The sequence below is a fragment of the Hemicordylus capensis genome, chromosome 9 (genome assembly GCF_027244095.1).
Source record: "Hemicordylus capensis ecotype Gifberg chromosome 9, rHemCap1.1.pri, whole genome shotgun sequence".
Lineage (NCBI taxonomy): Eukaryota > Metazoa > Chordata > Lepidosauria > Squamata > Cordylidae > Hemicordylus > Hemicordylus capensis.
In genome coordinates this window covers 3,939,104-3,958,191 of record NC_069665.1, presented here as the reverse complement: position 1 = coordinate 3,958,191, position 19,088 = coordinate 3,939,104, and the positions used below count along the sequence as shown (strand labels likewise).

General features: G+C 49.8%; 1 protein-coding gene, 1 long non-coding RNA gene and 1 other non-coding gene across 5 annotated transcripts in view; 1 reads left to right on the top strand and 2 right to left on the bottom strand.

Annotated features, from left to right (window-relative positions):
- The first annotated feature begins 890 nt into the window (after window positions 1–890).
- LOC128334610 (uncharacterized) lies at window positions 891–6,967 on the top strand. The gene is made up of 2 exons (XR_008311342.1): window positions 891–6,457; window positions 6,577–6,967. It is a non-coding gene; the product is annotated as an uncharacterized LOC128334610 (long non-coding RNA).
- Window positions 6,968–8,376: 1,409 nt separating this feature from the next.
- Window positions 8,377–19,088, bottom strand: part of ADGRG5 (adhesion G protein-coupled receptor G5) — a 28,467-nt gene continuing 17,755 nt past the window's right edge. For all 3 annotated transcript variants that reach the window (XM_053271561.1, XM_053271560.1, XM_053271562.1), the window contains 8 exons: window positions 18,661–18,777; window positions 16,882–16,924; window positions 15,465–15,574; window positions 14,195–14,316; window positions 12,340–12,611; window positions 11,177–11,276; window positions 10,085–10,365; window positions 8,377–9,984 (listed from right to left, as the gene is read on the bottom strand). In XM_053271561.1, the coding sequence (XP_053127536.1) occupies window positions 9,899–9,984; window positions 10,085–10,365; window positions 11,177–11,276; window positions 12,340–12,611; window positions 14,195–14,316; window positions 15,465–15,574; window positions 16,882–16,924; window positions 18,661–18,777 (1,131 nt within the window). In that variant the 3' untranslated portion in view covers window positions 8,377–9,898. The remainder of the gene's footprint in view (window positions 9,985–10,084; window positions 10,366–11,176; window positions 11,277–12,339; window positions 12,612–14,194; window positions 14,317–15,464; window positions 15,575–16,881; window positions 16,925–18,660; window positions 18,778–19,088) is intronic.
- On the bottom strand, window positions 9,644–9,711 carry TRNAT-UGU (transfer RNA threonine (anticodon UGU)). Its single transcript has one exon. It is a non-coding gene; the product is annotated as a tRNA-Thr (tRNA).

Here is a 19,088-nt window from a genome sequence, read left to right as displayed (position 1 = left end):
AACATGGTCTGGGAAACATACCAGCAGGGATTCAAACCGGCAACCTCTGGCTTGCTAGTGAAGTCCTTTCCCCGTTGCACCATTAAATGGCAGGAAGTAAAACAAAAAACAAAGGGGGGGGGGGGAAACAGTGTTGCAGAAAATTGCAGACAGCTCAGTTAGCTCGGAGTAGCCAGCATGAATTGTCCCCTTTGCAAAGCAGAATCTGCCCTGGTTTGTATTCAAATGGGCGACTACATGTCTTCTGTAAGATATTCCCTCAGGGGATGAGGCCATGGCGCAGTGAAAGAGCCTCTGCTTGCATGCAGAAGGTCCTGGGTTCCCTGGCGGCATCTCCAGGTGGGATTGGTGAAGACTCCTGCCTGCAATCTTGGAGAAGCCGCTGCCACTCTGTGTGGACAATACTGTGCTAGATAGACTAAATGTCTGACTAGGTATAAGGCAGCTTCCTAGCTTTCCTTTGCATTGAAAGGTGATAGGGACAGAGAACCTCTAATGGGATGGGGCTGTAGCTCAGGGGTAGAGCCTCTGCTTTGTCCCAGGTTCACTCCCTGGCAGCATCTCCAGGTAGGGCTGGGAGAGACTCCTGCCTGAAACCTTGGAGAGCTGCTGCCAGTCAGTGTAGACAGTACTCAGCTAGATGGGCCAAGGGTTGGACCTGCTCAGTGGTGTTCTCTGTGTTGGGGTGCACAACAGTGTCTGCCTTACTAATGGGGACAGGGCTGAGACCTCTGCTAGGGGAAAGGCAGCTCTGGTATCCCCGCCCCGCCCCCCCGGAGCCCTTGAAAATGGTCCCTTTGTCTACCTCACTCTGACCTCAGGATGACGCGGGCTGTTCCATTGTGATGCATCCATTGTCCTCCAGCATGACTCAACCGCCCGCCCACACACAGAGGGACAGACAGATGCCAGGTTGCAGGCACAGGATGAGGACGGGGAAGCAGGTCTTGCTGGAGATGTCTGATCCCCGCTGGGTGCCAGGAAGGCCAAAGGGAGCTTATCCAAGAGGTGCTCCTTAGGTTAGGTTGGCCTCAGACATTTGCTGCTTCCCAACAGTCGGACCGGTTGGCCCCAGAACATCACAGAGGAAGTGGCCTTGATGGGGGCCAGGCCGGCGGTTGAGCAGCGGCTGAGGACCCACAAGAAGGGCCCACTGCTGACCTCCGAGACCACCTCTGTACCCACAGTCTTCAAGTGGTGGTGGCGGAATAACCCTCTTGGGGGTGACCCCAGCAGGACTGGGTGGGCCGCAAGCCCTGCTCCAGGCTCCGTCATGATCTCAAGGGCATCCAGGGAGGCTTTGGACCCAGGACAGCTCCCAGGACCACCCGTCAGGACCTTGGCCAGAGCTCAGCAAGAACCGCAGGTGCCAGGCACGGCAATGGTGGGGTGTTGCTCCAGCAGACTGCTGGGTTCTAGTGCCTGCTGCTAAGGCAGCCTGACTTGGTTCTGCCCCTGCCGTGGCAATCCAAGGAGCCTGGCCTGATTTTTCAGGCATTTGCTCCAGTGATGCTGGGGGCCTCTGCCCTGACCAGGAGGTCCTCAGAGGGCTCTTCCGACTCGGCAGACATAGACAAGGCAGCGCCCGTGGGTTTTGGCAGAGTTGGGGGTCTCCTGGCTCACCTAGTGTGGAGGTCCCAGTGGCGCAGTCTCACCATATATATGCCTGCTCACTGGTGCCCCCCCCCCGAAGGTTGCCTCCTCTGAACTCCCTGCCCCATCTCACACCTGGGGTGCTCTGCAGTCTGGAATCATGATTGGGTTCCAAGCTCCATCTAAAGCGATTCCTGGAGATTTCCTTTCCCATCTCCCCCCAATCTCCCCCCTCCCCACAAACCAAACCATTTAAACCCCCAGGATTGCTTTCCATGGATTCCAGGAAATGGATGCCGATTCCTGGAGACTGTGAGCCATTCCTGGAGGTTGGCAACCCTAAGCCCTGGTACGAGAGGGTCCGTGGGGGGCAGTTTGCCCAGGGCCCCCGGAACCTGGAATCAGTGGCCAGAGGACCAAAAGGATTGTGGAGAGCTTTGTGGGTGCCCATAAGGAGGCTGGAACCCTGGAGCTGTTGCGGATGGGCCGGTGGCTGCAGTGAGGAGGTGAGGAGCCTGGGAAACGGCAGTAGGAGGCAGGCAGCAAGGACCAGCCTGTAGAGAAGACGGGGCAGAAGAAAAGGGAGCTCACACTGGCCGGCAAGCCCGAGGGGAGGGAAGCAGAGCAGCAGGGAGCAGCTTGTGCCCTGGACTTGTGAAAAGGTCACCATTGTTGCCGGTCAACAGGCAAAAGCAGGATTTGTGCAGCCCAGACCGAAGCATGCCAAGCAGCCTCAAAGGCCATGAGCTCAACTGTACTGAATCAGAGTCGTCATCATTCCCACCCACCAGTGGTCTTTCATCTGTGGTTTTTCCTCTGTGTGCAGAATGAGTTTCATTCTGGGCGGCAGTATCAGGGCAGTGTGCGTGCCTGTGCATTCAGAGGGCGGCCTTCCTGATTCAACCTCAGAGGGATCTAAAATGAACTGAGTGGATATCAAAAAACGGTGTGAGCACACGCACACACGCACGCACACCTTAGAGGGAACAGTGCCATCCACCCCCACTCTCTGCCAAGGACCGTATATGTCCCGTGTTGGGGAAAAGAACTGCTGAGCCACAAAAACAGGAGGTTAAGAAGTCTGGAGAAGAGGGAGACTTTCCATTCATTCATTCCATTTATATGCCGCCCGTCCACAACTAACCCAGGGTGGGGCACAGTCAGAACTAAAACCATTTAAAACATAAAACTCATCCAAAAAAAAAAAAAAATTAAAACCACTTAACTGATATTAAAATCCAGGCTGGAGATGTGGGTCTTTAGGGCTCTCTTGGAAGCCTCCAGGAATGATAAGCCATGGGTGTGCGTTCTAGGGACGGCTACTGAGAAGACTCGATTCCAGGTTGCCACCAGGTGAACTAGTGGTGGCACCTGAAGATGGACCTCTCAGGAGAAGCAAAAGCCAACCAGGGCTAACTGGGGAAGGAGGAGTCTCCGGCCTCATCCCCTCCCCTCCCCCCCTCCTCCTGGATTTCCCTGGCTTCAGATCTCAGAACTACTGGGTGGACTACCAACCGGATTCCAAATGGGAGAGCCCTGCAGAACTGGCAATGCTGTGTGAGAGAGGCACTGTCACTGACAGCTCTCACGTGCTCAAACTGAAGCGGTCCCATTCTAGGGCCTTTTGGGAGGAAAATTCAGACCTGCACGATGGCACGAGAGTGTAATGTGCACATGTAGCGCTTGCCACTACAACAGGCACTGGTGCAGTTTCCTTGTCTGTTGTCACAGACTGTGTGGCCAGGAATCCCATGCCATGCCATTACGAAGAAGCCTCCACAGAGTGGGAGAAAAGCCTCAGGATGGGGACTCGGACAGCACGATATTTGCAGAAGAGTGTTGTGTTCTCCGGTGAAGACGCGATGGGGCAGGGCAGGGCAGTGGAGTCTGCGGGGAACATCTTTGGGAGAAGGAGGAGAAACGGGGACGTTGGATCTGGGTCTGGGTTCTAGAGGAACCTGGACTACTCACTGGACTTTTCTCTCTGTTAACAGTTGAAATATGTAGACCCCACCCCCTCCAGTACACTCACCGCTTGGGCGACTAACCAAGTCAGTAAAACCAACACACTATAACAATCTAGAACTGATAAAATGGAAACTAACTCAAACCAAATCTCCGTTAGTAGGCTGTTCAGTGAACGTGCATGGTCAGGCAAGCAGGTGGGGGGAAGGCAGGATTCAACCTACCTCCCCCCAGATGACTGCTCTGATCCCCTGAGGCGCGCAAAACACAAGTCCACACAGCCAGTCCTCCTGGCAGCACAGGGGAACAGATCCCACAGTGCATCGTGCAGCAAGCACAATGCACTGGAGGGTCCCCCCCCCCATCTCTGTGTCAGCACAAGCTGCAAGCAGCTCACACTGACCCACAATCCCAGGAGCCGGGTTAAGGGTGCATTTGTGCCCATAACCTCGGCTAAGAGCCGGGCTTTGGTGCTGGGTTGAGTTCTTCTCCAGGGCAGCCAACCCCAGGCATGGCTACTTACAGCTGGGCTTGAATACTCGTGAGGACAGCTTCAGTCACTGGCTGACACTTCTTACATAATTTGAATGTCGCCTGACTTGAATTTTTGACCAGCACAAACATTCTTTTAGAACTGCACTTTAAAAAAGAAAAATGCACATTTTGTGTCTGGTGGCACATTTTTTTAAAAACATGCTCTGTCCCATTCACATTTGAGCTTTCAAAGTTCGGCATCTGAACCCAACTTTTGACATTCATGGCACTGATGAATGCAACTTCTGCTGCTGGAATTCTGACTTCCTTCACTGAAGTTTGAGTTTCTGTCCACCATATTCCATCCTCGCGGCCCAAAGTGGCCTGGCAACATTTCAGTATCTCCTTCTGATGTGAAGATAGAAACCCACATATGGATTTTTCATGATTTCTCATTCGCACTTTCAGATTTGCTGTCCCTGCTATCTTTTGGGGGAAGGTATTGTGTTATTTTCTTGCACTGTACAGTATTGTCTGAATGGCTCCCTGCGTCGTCTTCGGCGCTCTCTGCTGACTTCATATTTCTTTCTGCCTAAATGATTTTGCACAGTGTATGAAAGGTTGATGTACAAGAGCACAAGGCACAAGAGATAAAAGGAGCTAAGATGATGGAGGAGGAATGGAAGTCGTGAGAGGGCAGGAGAGATGCAGAAAACTGGTGAGGAAATGGAAAAGAAAGACGGAAGGAAGTCGCAAAGAAGAAAACCCAAACATGAAATGTCTGAAAGAAGAGTGAAAAAGCAACTGTGCCAAAATAGAAGAAAGGAAACAAAAACCACGACCAAAGCTTTTGAGAAAGAAGAGAAGGATGGGGAAATGAGACTATACTGCTAAGATGACATTCTTCCTCCCAGCATTTTGGCAAAAAGTCAAATATGGAGAGAGAAATGGAGGATCTTTATTGGATGGCAAGGAATGTGCCACTCTCATGGAGTTCTTCTAGTGGAAATATGTTTATTTGGCCTTTCACCCCGATATATGCCTGCTTTGGCATGCTTGGTATTTGTCTGTGAAGACTCATCCACTTGGAACCCAATGATGCCCAGAGACAAGGGTTTGGTTGTGTTGTGAGCAAAACTCAGGTAAGTTGACGGGATGGGGTGAAGGGTTCTGAGTGTCTGCTCCTCTCATTTCAAATGAAAGACTGTCTGCTTGGCTGGAGCTAAGCCTGCAGAACAGGAAATCAACCACCCGTCAGCATCAAGATCTCAGCAATGCCGCTGGTGGGAAGAAAGACACAGCTGAGCTGTTGCCACTCCTGATTCTCAGGTTAATGAAATGTTGAGTCATCATCTACAATATGGTATTTTGAAGTCATAGATATTATGCCCGCAAATGTGCACAAAATTGTCATATGGAAACACACCATGATATGCAGAGTTTAGCCCCGAAGTGCTTGTTGATATTTTGGTAGTTTCCGTAACTTCTGATGTGACAATTCTGTAATGGTAGTAAGTACTTTAGGTGGGTACACAGGTAAGTTTTCCTTGGTCCCACCCTTGGTCCCTTCCAACAGCTGTACCAGATGCCTCCACATCTGGCAAGAGCAGATGTCAAGAAAGTGGCCAGTACCATTCTGGAAGAAGTTGGGGGTGTCAGAAGATGGCAGAAGATGACTCACTAAAAGGTGAGCAAATGTTTCGTAATTTCTAGAAACCATTTTCAACCCCACCCTATTCTTGCCAGGAGGATGTGTTTATATAATGTGTTCAATAATGTGTTGTTGCAGAATGCCAGACTCTTCCAGATAAATGAGGACCGATCATCCTGCAAACCTGAAGGTATATACCAACAGTAGAAACATTAATTGCAGAGGAAAGATTGTTGAGTACATATTGGCAGGAATTGACTCCCAAGAACATGATCTGCCTTCTTTTGTCTAGGGGAAGGCCACATGCTCAAGGAAGAAGAGAAGAGGTGATGCCCACACAGCGGAAGTGTGTCAAGAGGTGATCATTTTTGCCTACAAATTACCATTGACAGTAATGAGTATCAATGATCCTTTGTTTGACAGTCACTGGCTATCTTTTTTTTTTTTTTTTTTGCAAACTGAGCTATACAGTTGGAACCTGCAAGGAGGTAGAGAGAGCGAGCTGCTGTCACCACCAACCTAAACAGGAACGGGTTGATCCCATCACACAAAGGACCACTTCCAAGTACAGGTGAGAATTCCACAATTCACTGGTGAGAATTTCAGCTTCTGCATTGTTCTCTTTGGGTTGCAAAGCATGTTCCTCTGTGGTGATGACTCTTTCAACAGCTTATCGCCTTCAGGGGTGGTGAAGTCAGAACTGGAAGGAAAAGGCCCTCAACTCCTGTCGAGATCAAGACGATGCTTCTGGACCAGATGGGGCCTTCTTGTCAGGTGAGAGTGATGTCACCAGACAGGGCTAGCTTTTGTGGGGTTGCCTCTTCTCTTCATAGGTTTAAAAGGATTGCAAAACATGTCAAAGGTCTTTGTTGTGATGATGACTCTTTCAACAGGTTTGTCACCTTCAGTGGTGGTGCAGTGAGAACTGAAGGGGCCCAGAGACCAGCGCCTTGGACACCCCATCAAAACCTAGGAGAACAAAAGCAGGGTCTCATATCCATCTAGCGTGAGTGAGTGGAAGTGTCTGGTCCTTGCTGACATGCCCAGGGTAGCACTGACCGCCACCTTTGGGGTCGGGAAGGAATTTTCCTCCAGGGCAGATTGGCCAAGGTCCTGGAGGTTTTTCGCCTTCCTCTGGGCATCCAGCAGGGGTCACTTATTAGGCTATTTTGGAATTGAATATAAATGGTATCAATATTTGAAGTTTTGAAAAGCTGAACAGCAAATAAAAATAGAATCCGTAAAAAAGAGAGAAAGAAAATAAATAACAGTCATAAATTTGAACATGACTTGTTTCTTTTTGAATTTTAAAAATAATTTATATAGGAAGAACACAGTTGATACTCTTGGGACTTTAGCAAGGCTTTTCCAAGTCATAATTTCTCTTCCATGTGATGGCCATCTTCAAATGTCTGAAGGGCTGTTAGGAGGAACTTGCAGCAGCAGCTCACTGACCGGTCTTCAGTGCCAGAGCTGCATATGAACAGGAAGCTGGATCAGGCCCAAGGCCCCTCCAATCCAGCATCCCATTTCCCATAGTGGTCCACCAGATACCTCTGAAAAGCTCACAGGCCAGAGGTGAGGGCATGCCCTCTCTCCTGCAACTGGCGTTCAGAGGCATCCTGACCCTGAGTCTGAAGGTGGCCTATAGCCATCAAAACTAGAAGCCATTGATAGAGTTGTCCACCACCTCCATGATGCACATTTTTCAAAATATATTTTCCCTCCACAGCCAAACTGTCAATGGATATTCTAAATGTGAAACGGGTTAAGAACAGTAGGTCTAAGCTTTTGACCCTGCCAGGTGTTTTTTTTTAATCATGCATAAGGATTTGCAAACACAGATATCCCATTTACAATAATGCAGAGGTTTAGGAATGTCTGTGCAATTCAGAATTCATTTGTAATACAAGGGCTATTTACAAAAAGAAGAGGAGGTTTGGGAATATTGATGTGACTTACAATACGGGGGCTTATTTACAGAAAACCAAGAGGTCTGGGCCTCGTTCCTCCACAGGGACAGATTAAACCCCTTTCCAGAGTCATTCCTGGAAACCACTCACAGATGGTCCTGCCATGCCCATTGTGTGCTGGAATTTGGAAAACCTGTGGAGCTTGCCAGAGGCAAGGGAAAGAACTGCTGAAGATCTCCACGGGGGGCGGGGGGGGAGGAAGGGTGTGCACACACATCTTTTTCCAGGGCTGTGCCCAGGGCTGGGATCCAGGGCCAAGCAATTCATGACCCATGCCCAGAAAGGTCGGCTCTGTTCCTGACCTCTGGCTTACTGCCTGGAACTTGGCTACCCCTGATCAGTAGCGGCTCATCCTAAGAAGCGAGGGGGGGGGAAGGAGACAGCTCAGGTTGCTCCTCTCAGGCAGCGTGGCGCTCAGGCAGGACAGGAGAGAGAGGAGCAACCTAAGCAGCCTCCTTTGACGCCCCACTATGACTTCCGGTCCTCCGGTTTCGAGCCTGACTCTTGCCTCATTTCCTGCCCCACCATTCCCGATGGCCTGCTGGACCCTCCCAATCCTGACCATGGACTCTGCACCTCTTGGAGACCCCCTATCCAGAGACATTCCTGGAAGCAACTCACAGATGTCCTGCCATGCCCACTGTTTCTCAGGAAAACCTGCAGAACTTTCCCGAATCATGGCTCTCCGTGGGAAAGAACTCAAGCCAAGGAAACAAACAGGCACACTGATTTATTTAGAATGTTGACATCCTGCCTCTCCAGTACAGTCCTGCTCAGAGCAGCTCACAAAGACAGTAGAACAACACCACGTTTATAAAATTCAGTTCACAGTTAAAATCAGATTTACATGCAGAGGCTTGAAGGAGGATTTCCCCATATATTATTTGTTTGTGGCTTGGCTTTTAGCGCCACCTAGTGGTTGCCTTGTGTACATGTACTCCGTTCAGTTCTCTTCCTACTCGCAGATGCCAATGTTATCTGCTAACTCTGGGTTCCCAACCTGTGGTCCTCCAGACTTTGTTGAACGACAACTCCCATCATCTCCAGCAACAATTTATTGTGGCTGGGGATGATGGGAGTTGTAGTTCAGCAACATCTGGAGGACCAGAGGCCCTTCCATGAGGCGAGATGAAGTCGCGGCTTCAGACAGCAGATTATTGAGTGAGGCACACCCCCAAAATGCTGCACCCTTTTTTTAAAGAGGGGGGTGAGAGGCAGGAGGGTGCAGGCAAGTGGGCAGAATTTGGGACCATGTCTCAGGTGCACCGAGGTCCTGAGCTAGCAGTGATTTTTAGATAGCCCTTCATCAGTGGGGCGTCTCCATGCAGCAGCTAGACAAGATGCAGCCCCCCTCCTGGAATGAGGCGCCACCTGCCTTTGCCGATGAAAAGCAGAACAAAAAGGAAGGACACAGGTGTTGCCAGGTACTTAAAAGATCTGGACCCAGGTCCAATTCAGCTCAATCACAGTCCCGCAAGTATTACACGTGTTTTGTTAATGTCTCCAGTATTAGAATTCAGGTGGAAGCAGCAGGAGCCGGGTGAGGTCAGGTGCCTCCTCCACTGCTGTGCTTCCTTTCTGGAAAAGGTATGGGCATCTGGAGTGGGGAGCAAAAGGGGGCAGTTGTCCCCCCAGCCCCCGGAATTGAGCCAGTTCCCACTGAATTCAGTCGGGCATGCTCCCAGCGGCACAGTATTGAATTTCTGGCTCCCCCCCAAAGTCCTGCAGATGCCAATGAGGTGGCTGGTGAGATTCAGGGCTCTGGGAAATTTGGTGGAGGGGGGTATGCCCCATGGGCCACCCCCTAATGATGCCCCTGAGGAAAAGGATCTGCCACTGCATTCCTGCCTGTGTCCTTTAGAAGGGAACCTAGGAAGCTGCCATATGCTGAGTCAGAACCTTGGTCCACCTAGCTCTGTATTGCCCACACTGACTGGCAGCGGCTTCTCCAAAGTTCCAGGCAAGAGTCTCTCCCAGCCCGACCTGGAGATGCTGCCAGGGATTGAACCTGGGACTTTCTGCACACAAAGCAGATGCTCTCCCACTGAGCTACACGCCTGGCCCCTGATCAGGGTGTAACAATTGCAGATTGGGTCCTGATGTCTGTGAACTGTATAGATTGTGGCAACAGGCTGACTACTTTGCCTTTGAGTCCAGTCTTCAAGGCTCCCTGCAAACAGCCTCCTTTGGGGGATTTGCAGTTCCTTTGCCCAGCCCCTTCCCATCTCACGTGAAGCTGCAGTTACTGAGATGCAGGCGGGTTCTCGCTAGAGATGCTTCTCTGGGAGTGAAACCGTAAGCCCCAGTACCAGAGGCAGATGCAAAATCCTGTGAACAAAGACAACCACCTCAAATGAGCTTTGCATATTGGAACGAGTTGAGAGAGAGAGAGAGAGAGAGAGAACCAACTGTCAACAACATCACAAACCTTGTAGGGAGTTGAGGATCGTGAACAGAAAGATCTGCGGGATGCGGAACACCCCAAAAGAGAAGAAAGCCAAAGTCCAGACGGTGCCCAGGAGGCAGGTCAGCCCAAGAACGGTCACAGTGTCCTTGCAGAAATGTTCTTGCTGCTGGTGTGGTTTGGTTCTGAGCTGCCTCAGCCTCTGGACCACCATGTACAAGATGATCATGTTGAAGAGCATGATGCATCCAAAGTAAACCAGGTTGAGAGTGTGGACTATGTGGTACTGGGGTGTGATCCAGCACCTGAAGGAAGGAAAGGAGCCAGAAGGCCGTGAGACACGTCTAATGTAAGGCCTTAGAATCCTAGAGTTGGAGGTGTCCCTAAAGGACATCTAGCCCAACACCCACCCACCCCCCGCTCCATCCAGGAAATCCAGAACTTAGAACATCCCTCACAGTTGGCTGTGCAGCTTCTAACTGAAGACCACCAGTGAAGAAGAGCACACCACCCTCCTTGGTAATTCTCCATTGTTGAACGGCTCTTACTGTTAAGAAGTTCTCAAACTTGGGTCCCCAGATGTTGTTGAACGACAACTCCCATGGTCTTTGGCCATTGTGACTGGGAGTGGTGGAAGCAGGCATCCAGCAACATCTGGGGACCCAACTTTGAGAACCCTTTGGGTGAAGAAGTTTCTCCCTAATGTTCATTCAAACACCACTTGGATAACTCTGGTTGTGTGACATCATCTTTGTTGTCCAGGTGGGACTGGGAAAGACTCCTGCAGCCCGGGGTCTCTCTCAGCCTGATCTGGCAAATGCCAGGGAGGGAACTGGGAACCTGCAGACCTGCAGGTGCTCTTCCCTGAGCGTATTCAAATTAATGCCCTCTGAAAAACCCTGAGTCTCTCAGCCCTGAGATGCCAGGGAGGGAACTTGGAACCCAGAGCAGCCCCATCCCCTAAGCTAAGGGGAATTTCTGACAGTGCTCACACAAGGAGTCTCCCATTCAAATGCAAACCAGGGCAGACCCTACTTAGCAAAGAGGACAATTCATGCTTGCTCCCACAAGACCAGCTCCCTCCCCCTCCACGTCCTCCCCTGAAGAAACACTCACATGGTCCCATCCCTGTAAGCAGAGCTGGTGCTGACAGTGTGGGTGCCATAAACGTCCTTCTTTATCAAGAAGATGATTGCCACAGCGAGGCCAGGGAGCCCTGCGGAGACCGAAGATGCAACACAGGGAAGCAAAAGAGCAGGGCCATCGCCCCATGAGCAGCACACAGAGGCTTCGGCACGCTCATCCAGGACCCTGCGTTTCTCCCAGCCACATGAACTGCCTCCGGCTGGCATGTCACTGTTTATTTACTTGACATATTTACATACTGCCCAAAACTCACATCTCTGGGTGGTTAACAATAAGACACAAAATTAAAACATGAAAACAATTTAAATCCATGTTAAATCCAATGAGTTTAACACTGCCGGAGCAAGCAAGAGACATCCAGGATTGGCACCAAAGAAAGGAGGTCTCTTTGGCCAGGCTGGTGAGCTCACCCTCTTCAATGCACATGCGCGGGGGAAATGAATGGGCATGTGCAGGAGAGGGCCAGCTGGTCAGCAACACAGGCAGAGAGACCTTTGCCATTGATTCTGGATGTCCGCTGCCTGCTAGAGCAACTAGCGCACACAAGGTGGAGGCTGGCAGCTGGCATCATAGCAGCCGGTCTTCCTCGCTTGGGTGCTCGCCCCGCCGCCCCCAGCAACTAACTAACTACTGTGCTTTGCCTGCTCCTGAGATGGAAGGGACAGAGCACAGCTGAAGCAATCGACCCACCTGACTAGGTCGGCTGGGAGGGCTCTGCTCCATTGGTCGAGCCCCTTCGGGCAGGGCCTTCTCGGTGTTTGCCCCCAGGCTGTGGAACTCACTTGGGGAAGCAATCTGCCTGGCTCCCTCCCTCCCAGCCTTCAGGAGGAGAGTGAAGACTGCCCTTTTTATTCAGCCTTTTGCCCAGTGGCTTGTCTCTGCTCTTTTAAAATGTTCGGCTGCGTTCTGGTTTTATGTTTGTTATTAGAGTTTTATTGTTTTATCTTGGTTTTTATGTTGTATCAAATTTGGCTGAAGAACAGAGAGACCAACCAGCCAGTGATGCTTAATGCCAATGACATGGGGGAGGGCAGCGTCACGGCCACCCCGTCCCGTAGAGCCAAAGCGTCAAGTGGGAGGGTTGTTTCTCTGGGGTGTGGTTCCAACACACTTGCCCGAAGAGCAGTCCTTACCCCATCCAAGAGAGCACAGTTTGGGGAGGTAATGCCTGAGATACGAGTTGTAGACTCTGATCACCAGCAGGTAGAGATGGAAACCTTCAATGGCCATCCAGGTCAAGGTACAGAGCAGCGAGTAATGGAGGACGATTGCGGTGATCCTGCACAGCCACCAGAGGGAGCCGAGGGATGCCGCGGGCTCACTGGCCAGAAAGGACACATTGAGGAGGAAAAGGGCCCCCAGGAGGTTCATGTGTATCGTGGTGGTTGAGTCGTGGGGCGTTTTCCTGCAGCGTGGAAGATAAAGAGGGAGGGGGTTGGTGCTCCCAAACAGGATAGAAGCACGTGAGCAAGAATCCCTTTGAAGGCATTATCCCAGGGGTGGGCATCCTGAGGCTCTCTAGCTGTGGCTGGGCTACAACTCCCATCATCCCCTGCTGTAATTGCAGCCGGGAATGATGGGAGTTGTAGTCCAACTAGTATATGAGTCAGCTGGGGTGTTCAGGACCACCTGGGTGGGAAGGATGCTCCTTGTGGTTTTTGACAAGCTTAAGTGGCACAGCCAGAAAATGCTAAACTAATTCATTCCAAGGAGCCACCAGGGAGAGGGGCCCAAGGAGGCCCATCTAGTCCAGCTTCCTGTTTCACACAGTGGCCCACCAGATGCCGCTGCAAGCCACAGGCAGGGGTTGAGGGCCTGCCCTCTCTCCGGCTGTTATTCTCCTGCAACTGGTACTCAGGCATCCTGCCTCTGAGGCTGGAGATGGCCCACAGCCCTCCGACTAGTAGCCGTTGATAGACCTCTCCTCCAAACCCCTCTTCAAGCCATCCAGGAAGAAAGAAAAAGAGAGATAGAGATAGAGATAGATCACAGTACTAATCACAATAATTAATAGAACCACCAAACCGTATTTATCCTGATCTTACGAAATAAGCTTACAGTGGTTAAAGTAGTTATCCAAAAGACTACAACAGACACAAGCAGTGGCACAAAACGTGGCCATCTTTTCAGAAACCTGAGGATTCTGGTCAGTGACAAAAAAGTGACAAAATAGAAGAAGACGTCCCACAGTCTCCACAGCCCCTTCGCCCCAGGGGCATAAGCGCTCCTGATAAGATACCCTCCAATATCGCCCCTCCAGCAGACAAGATGTCAGCACATTGAATCTGGCCAACGTAAACACCCTCTGAAATTTCAGGATTCTCAAGTTAGTCCGGTATCTAGCAGGGGCAAACGGATTGTTAATGCCCTCCAAAAATGGGATGTTTAGAAACCAAATAAATGTTGCTGCAATTCTGTATCCCATATATCTGTTGTTAAGTTGAAGCTTTGGCTTTATGCTATCCAAGGACTATTAGGGCATTGAAATGTCTGCCGTCAATGGAGTTCTGCTTTTCCTTTTCAACTTTAAATGGTCAATAAAAAAGAAAAAGGAGCCTATTGCTGCTGTCATACTAGAAGACCCAAGTCTCCACCCTTAGGTCCTCGGACGTTGTTGGACTACAACTCCCATCATTTGCACCCGCAATAGCCTGTGTTCATAATACGGAGGCAGAAAATGAGAAACTTAAATTAGTGTTAAGACTAGAAACAGAGAATCTCCCCCACTCCCACTCCGTCCTTGGAGGAAATTTGAAAGAGGGATTGCTGGTCATGGTGTGTAAACTCAGCCCACTCCTATATCTGGTCAAACAGGTGTGAAAGGTTTTTTAGAAATTTATCTGCAAGCCTGCAACACCTGTTTGATTGGAGGTAAGATTGTTGTTGTCTGCCCCTGGGAAGTTAATCTATTTCAAGTCAGTCCGACTTGCTTTAAAACTATTGGGGGTCTTCAGTTCAGGAAGCTGGCTAAAGGAGAACGGTCGTTACCTGCAGCAAAAGTACGAGAAAATGATGATCAGGCACGCAGAAGCTGAGATACTGCAGCCAATGATGGTGAGATAGGTCAGAGGAGCCAGTAAAGCTTTGTCCACAGGGCCTGGTGAGATTTGCTGAGTGGGATGAGAAGGAAAGAGATGCAAAGACAAAGAGAGAAGGGATGAAATGGGTGGTGGATATCGGCTTTTTGTAGAGCAGAAAGGAACATAGGACGCTGGCCTTCAGATGGCAAGTCAGAGAAATACAATCCTGCAGATAGAAAATGTGATATCATCAGGGAGAAGGCTTCTGGCCAGGGTTCCCTCTAAGAGGGATTCCCAGATGTGATTGACTGCAATTCATAGGAACAGAAGAAGCTGCCACATCCTGAGTCAGGCCATTGGTCCATCTAGCTCAGTATTGTCTTCACAGACTGGCTTCTCCAAGGTTGCAGGCAGGAATCTCTCTCAGCCCTATCTTGGAGACTGTATGCTTTGGTAGTTTGTTGGTTCAATACAAAAATCTTGTCCTATAAAAAAAATCTTGTCCTATCTTGGAGATGCCCGCCAGGGAGGGAACTTGGAACCTAGATGCTCTTCCCATCCCCTGAGAGGAATATCTTACAGTCCTCACACATCAAGTCTCCCATTCACATGCAGCCAGGGTGGACCCTCCCAGCATCCTCAGCTGCAATGGCCTTTGGCTAGGGCTGATGGGAGTTGTAGTAAATAACATCTGGGAATTCCTGTCACAGGGAATCCTGCTTGTAACTGAACCTTTCCCCTTACATGTTAGTTGTCTATCTTGGAGGAATCTTCAGGGGGAGCATTCAATCAAGCAAGGGCCCACCAGGCATCTACTACTACAACTACTACAAATATGTATATATCACTTTTCAACAACAGTTTCCAAAGTGGGGGCGGGAGGGAGGGAGGAAAAAGGGAAGGAGGGAGGGAGGGAGGAAAGGAAGGGAGGAAAGAAGGGAGGGAGGCAAGAAAGAGAAAGAGGGGAGGGAGGGAAGGAGGGAGAAGGCTCCCTGTCCCCAAAGGGCTCACAATCTTTAAAAAGAAACATAAGATAAGACCCCAGCAACAGCCCCTGGAGGGATGCTGTGCTGGGGCTGGATAGGGCCAGTTGCTTTCCCTCTGTTCAATAAAGAGAATCACCACTTTTTAAAGGTGCCTCTTTGCCCAGTTAGCATCTGAAGCGACACAGCCCAAGCTGGGTTTTCTCCCTCCGAGAGAACTTGGCCCAAGAGAGAACCCAGCAGTGGTAGGCTTACCAGGAGGACAGCAAAGTAGGTCAGGTGGTCACACTGGCACACCACCATCCCGTCCAGGCTGCGGGTCTTACAGCCGTCACTGCTCCAGCTGCCCATGATGTCCCCTTCATCTGCCACACAGAACACAACAGGAACACAAACACTATTCAGAATTCCTTTCCCACAAGCAACACACACACACACTGCTGGCACAAATAGTGAGATCCCAAGAACCGCATGCACGCAGAATTTGCAACCTTTAAAAACCCCTTCCTTTATTCCTTCCCATTTGCTCTGCATAGAACTGTGGGGTTTTATAAAGGAGTTGGAGTTCCCCCAATCCAACCCCACTGCTCAGTCCAGGAATTGGCTGCAGCTTCCTCGACGGATGGCTCTCCAGCCTCTGCTTGGAACCCTCCAGAGAAGGTCCACTTTCAAAATGCACGCACGTACAATCGTTCACACAAAAACTCTGCATACATCTGTACATACGCACAACATAATGTCTGCAAAGGGGTTACAGCACCAATGTGACCATCAAAGAAATAACTTTCAGTGATTATACTGGCATAACAGCTGTCTCAAAATCTCAAAGATCTGGAAATTAATTCCAACAATATTTAAACCTCTCCTGGGCACTTTCCAGATTACACCCTGCAACGGGGTCACGGTGGATCTCTGAAGTGTGCTTCCACACTTGCTGTGTTGTGACACCACAGTCCTGGTGCTGGCAGCAGGGTGCCGTTCATAATACTGATGCCTTATTTTGAATGTAATTGCTGCGATATAGTGCTATGACATCGTATATCTGACGTAAAAGAGTTGCTGGTTTTTTGGGTTGCTCATTTGCGAGACTGCTCCCCCTGCTATTTATGTTTTGAAAGCAATTTGCCCGAACAGAAGCTTTTTGCTGCTGTTGAGCAGCTACCTGGAAAGCACCCTGCCTGAGAAAATTGCTGTAATTCAAATGAACATATTTCCTAAACACAGGAACATAGGAAGCTGCCTTATACCGAGTCAGTGTTGTCTACACAGACTGGCAGTGGCTTCTCCAAGGTTGCTGGCAGGAGCCTCTCTGAGCCTTATCTTGGAGATGCTGCCAGGACGAGATCCTGGGACCTTGTTCATGTAAGCATGCAGATACTCTTCCCAGAGTGGCCCCATTCCCTGAGGGGAATATCTTGCAGTGCTCACACATGTCTCCCATTCAAATGCAAACCAGGGTGGACCCTGCTTAGCAACGGGGACAATTCACACTTGCTACCACAAGACCAGCTCTCCTCCGTAAAATCGTGCTTCCTTCCATAAATATACCCAAGACAGATGTGAACCCAGGTACATCCCTTTCATAAGGCAAGAAGAGACAGATGGGGGGTGACTGGGGAACCAGCAGGGTGGTGAGATGCCCCCTGTTGGTGCTGTGATCAAATTACATTACCTGGTTCTTCCACCCAAAATACGCAGGTGACACTGGTGTTGTCCTAGAATGAAACAAGAAGACAACAGGAGACAGGTGCAGGCAGGTTTGTTGGTTTGTTGGTTTGATTTCTATACCTCCCTTCCAAAAATGGCTCAGGGCGGTTCACACAGAGAAATAACAAATAAATAAGATAAACAAAATGGCACCCTGTCTCCAAAGGGCTCACAATCTAAAAAGAAACACAAGATAGACACCAGCAACAGTCACGGTCTGGAGGTCCTGTGCTGAGGGTGGATAGGGCCAGTTACTCTCCCCCTGCTAAAAAGAGAGAGAGAGAGAGAGAGAGAATCACCATATTAAAAGGTGCCTCTCTGCCAAGTTAGCGATGGGGGTTCTGTGAAGTCGCACTCTCTTCAGAGCTCAGATGGAGGAGCTCACAGCCACACCTGGCTGCTGTGAGAAGCTGCACAACCGCTCTGGGGGAGGAGAGGTGCTTCTGCAGGGGCTGGCGTGGCACGTCCACCCTGGCTTGCATTGGGATGGGTGGCTACGTGGGAGGAGCACTGCCTGCTCTAGGGCACCCCCCTTAGGGGGCAGGGTGGGGCCTTTGCTTGCTTGCAGATGGGGCTGGGGGAGACTCCTGCCTGAAGCCTTTTTATTTCCTTTTAATTTCTGCCATGATGTGTGACATAAATTTATCCTTATGTTATTATTTAATTATTAGCTTTTATTGGGTAATTTTATTGAACTTTATTTCTATTTTAGCTTGTGTTACTTTATTTGACATAACTATTTTATTATTTCTATTTTATTATACATTATTTCTTGTTTGCACAGTCAAACAGGTGTTATTGACTGGTTTGTTTTATCCAGGCATCGAGTCCTTCCCAAGGACCTGGGATGCCAAAATTTTGTTATCAATGTTGTTGTTGTTATAGGTATCGCCACAAAATGTAGGCTGTTCCCAGTAAAGTTGCTTTTTGTAATTGGCTGGTGGTTTCCAGATTTGGTACAATCATCATCATCATCATCATCATCAGTGCTAGTTTTCTTAATAAAAATAATATAATATGCTTAATAAATAAGTAAATCTAGATGGTCATTTTTGGTCGGTACACCACATGTGTGGCCCCCCTGGAGGTGTGTTGGAATCAAATCCACACTCACCCACCCAACTCAGGGGAATACCTTACAGCACTCGCACATGTAGTCTCCCATTCAAATGTAAACCAGTGTGGGCCCCGCTTAGCAAAGGGGGAAATCCATGCTTGTTCCCACAAGACCAGCTCTCCCCCTCCAAAGGAATGATGGCCGAGACTGATACATGTCTCAGGCAAGGGTGTTCCCCTGATCTGTACTTGCTGGGCAAGCATGCCTTCCATCCATCCAAGAATAAAACGACCAGGGCAGATCTGGGGCTTATGCATGCGGATGTGCAGCTACAGTGTCAAGAGGATGGCCTCGCTATCTTCCCGGTTTTGCTTCCTTCTCCCAGGGCTGGTTATGTGCAGGGCTAAAGCTTATCTCCGCTAAAAGAGCAAAGAGGCACCTTTTAAAAGTGGCGGTTCTCTTTATTGAGCACGGGGAGAGCAACTGGCCTTCTCCAGCCCCAGTACAACATCCCTCCCGTGGCTGTTCGATCTTATTTTTCTTTTTTAGACTGTGAGCCCTATGAGACATTTTATTTACTTCTTTATATCTATGTAAACTGCTTTGGGGACTTTGGTTGGAAAGCAGTATATAAATATTCGTCATATTCGTGTTATCGGGGGACAGCTGCATCAGGAGACCACTCACCAGAGTATAGTTGTGCCAAAATTGTATCTCCACTGGTCGACTGAGGTTGGTGACACTGGTGTTTCCAAGGCTGGCCCCTATAATGTCATCATTCAACAGGGTGCTGTTCTTTGCATCCTGCAAGACAAATTGCAGAGAGGTCTGTGTCTGTCACATGTGGGAAAATGTGTTGCTGCCCTATAAATACATAGGCTGTGTGTGTTCCGAGAGGGGGTGCTTATCTGTCTTTTTCTTGTCTAAGACAAAATGGGAATGACGGGGGGTGGGGGGCAGGCAGTGATAGCTTTACATAGGAACATCGGAAGCTGCCATATACTGAGTCAGACCCTTGGTCCATCTAGCTCAGCATTGTCTTCACAGACTGGCAGCGGCTTCTCCAAGGTTGCAGGCAGGAATCTCTCTCAGCCCTCTCTTGGAGATGCTGCCAG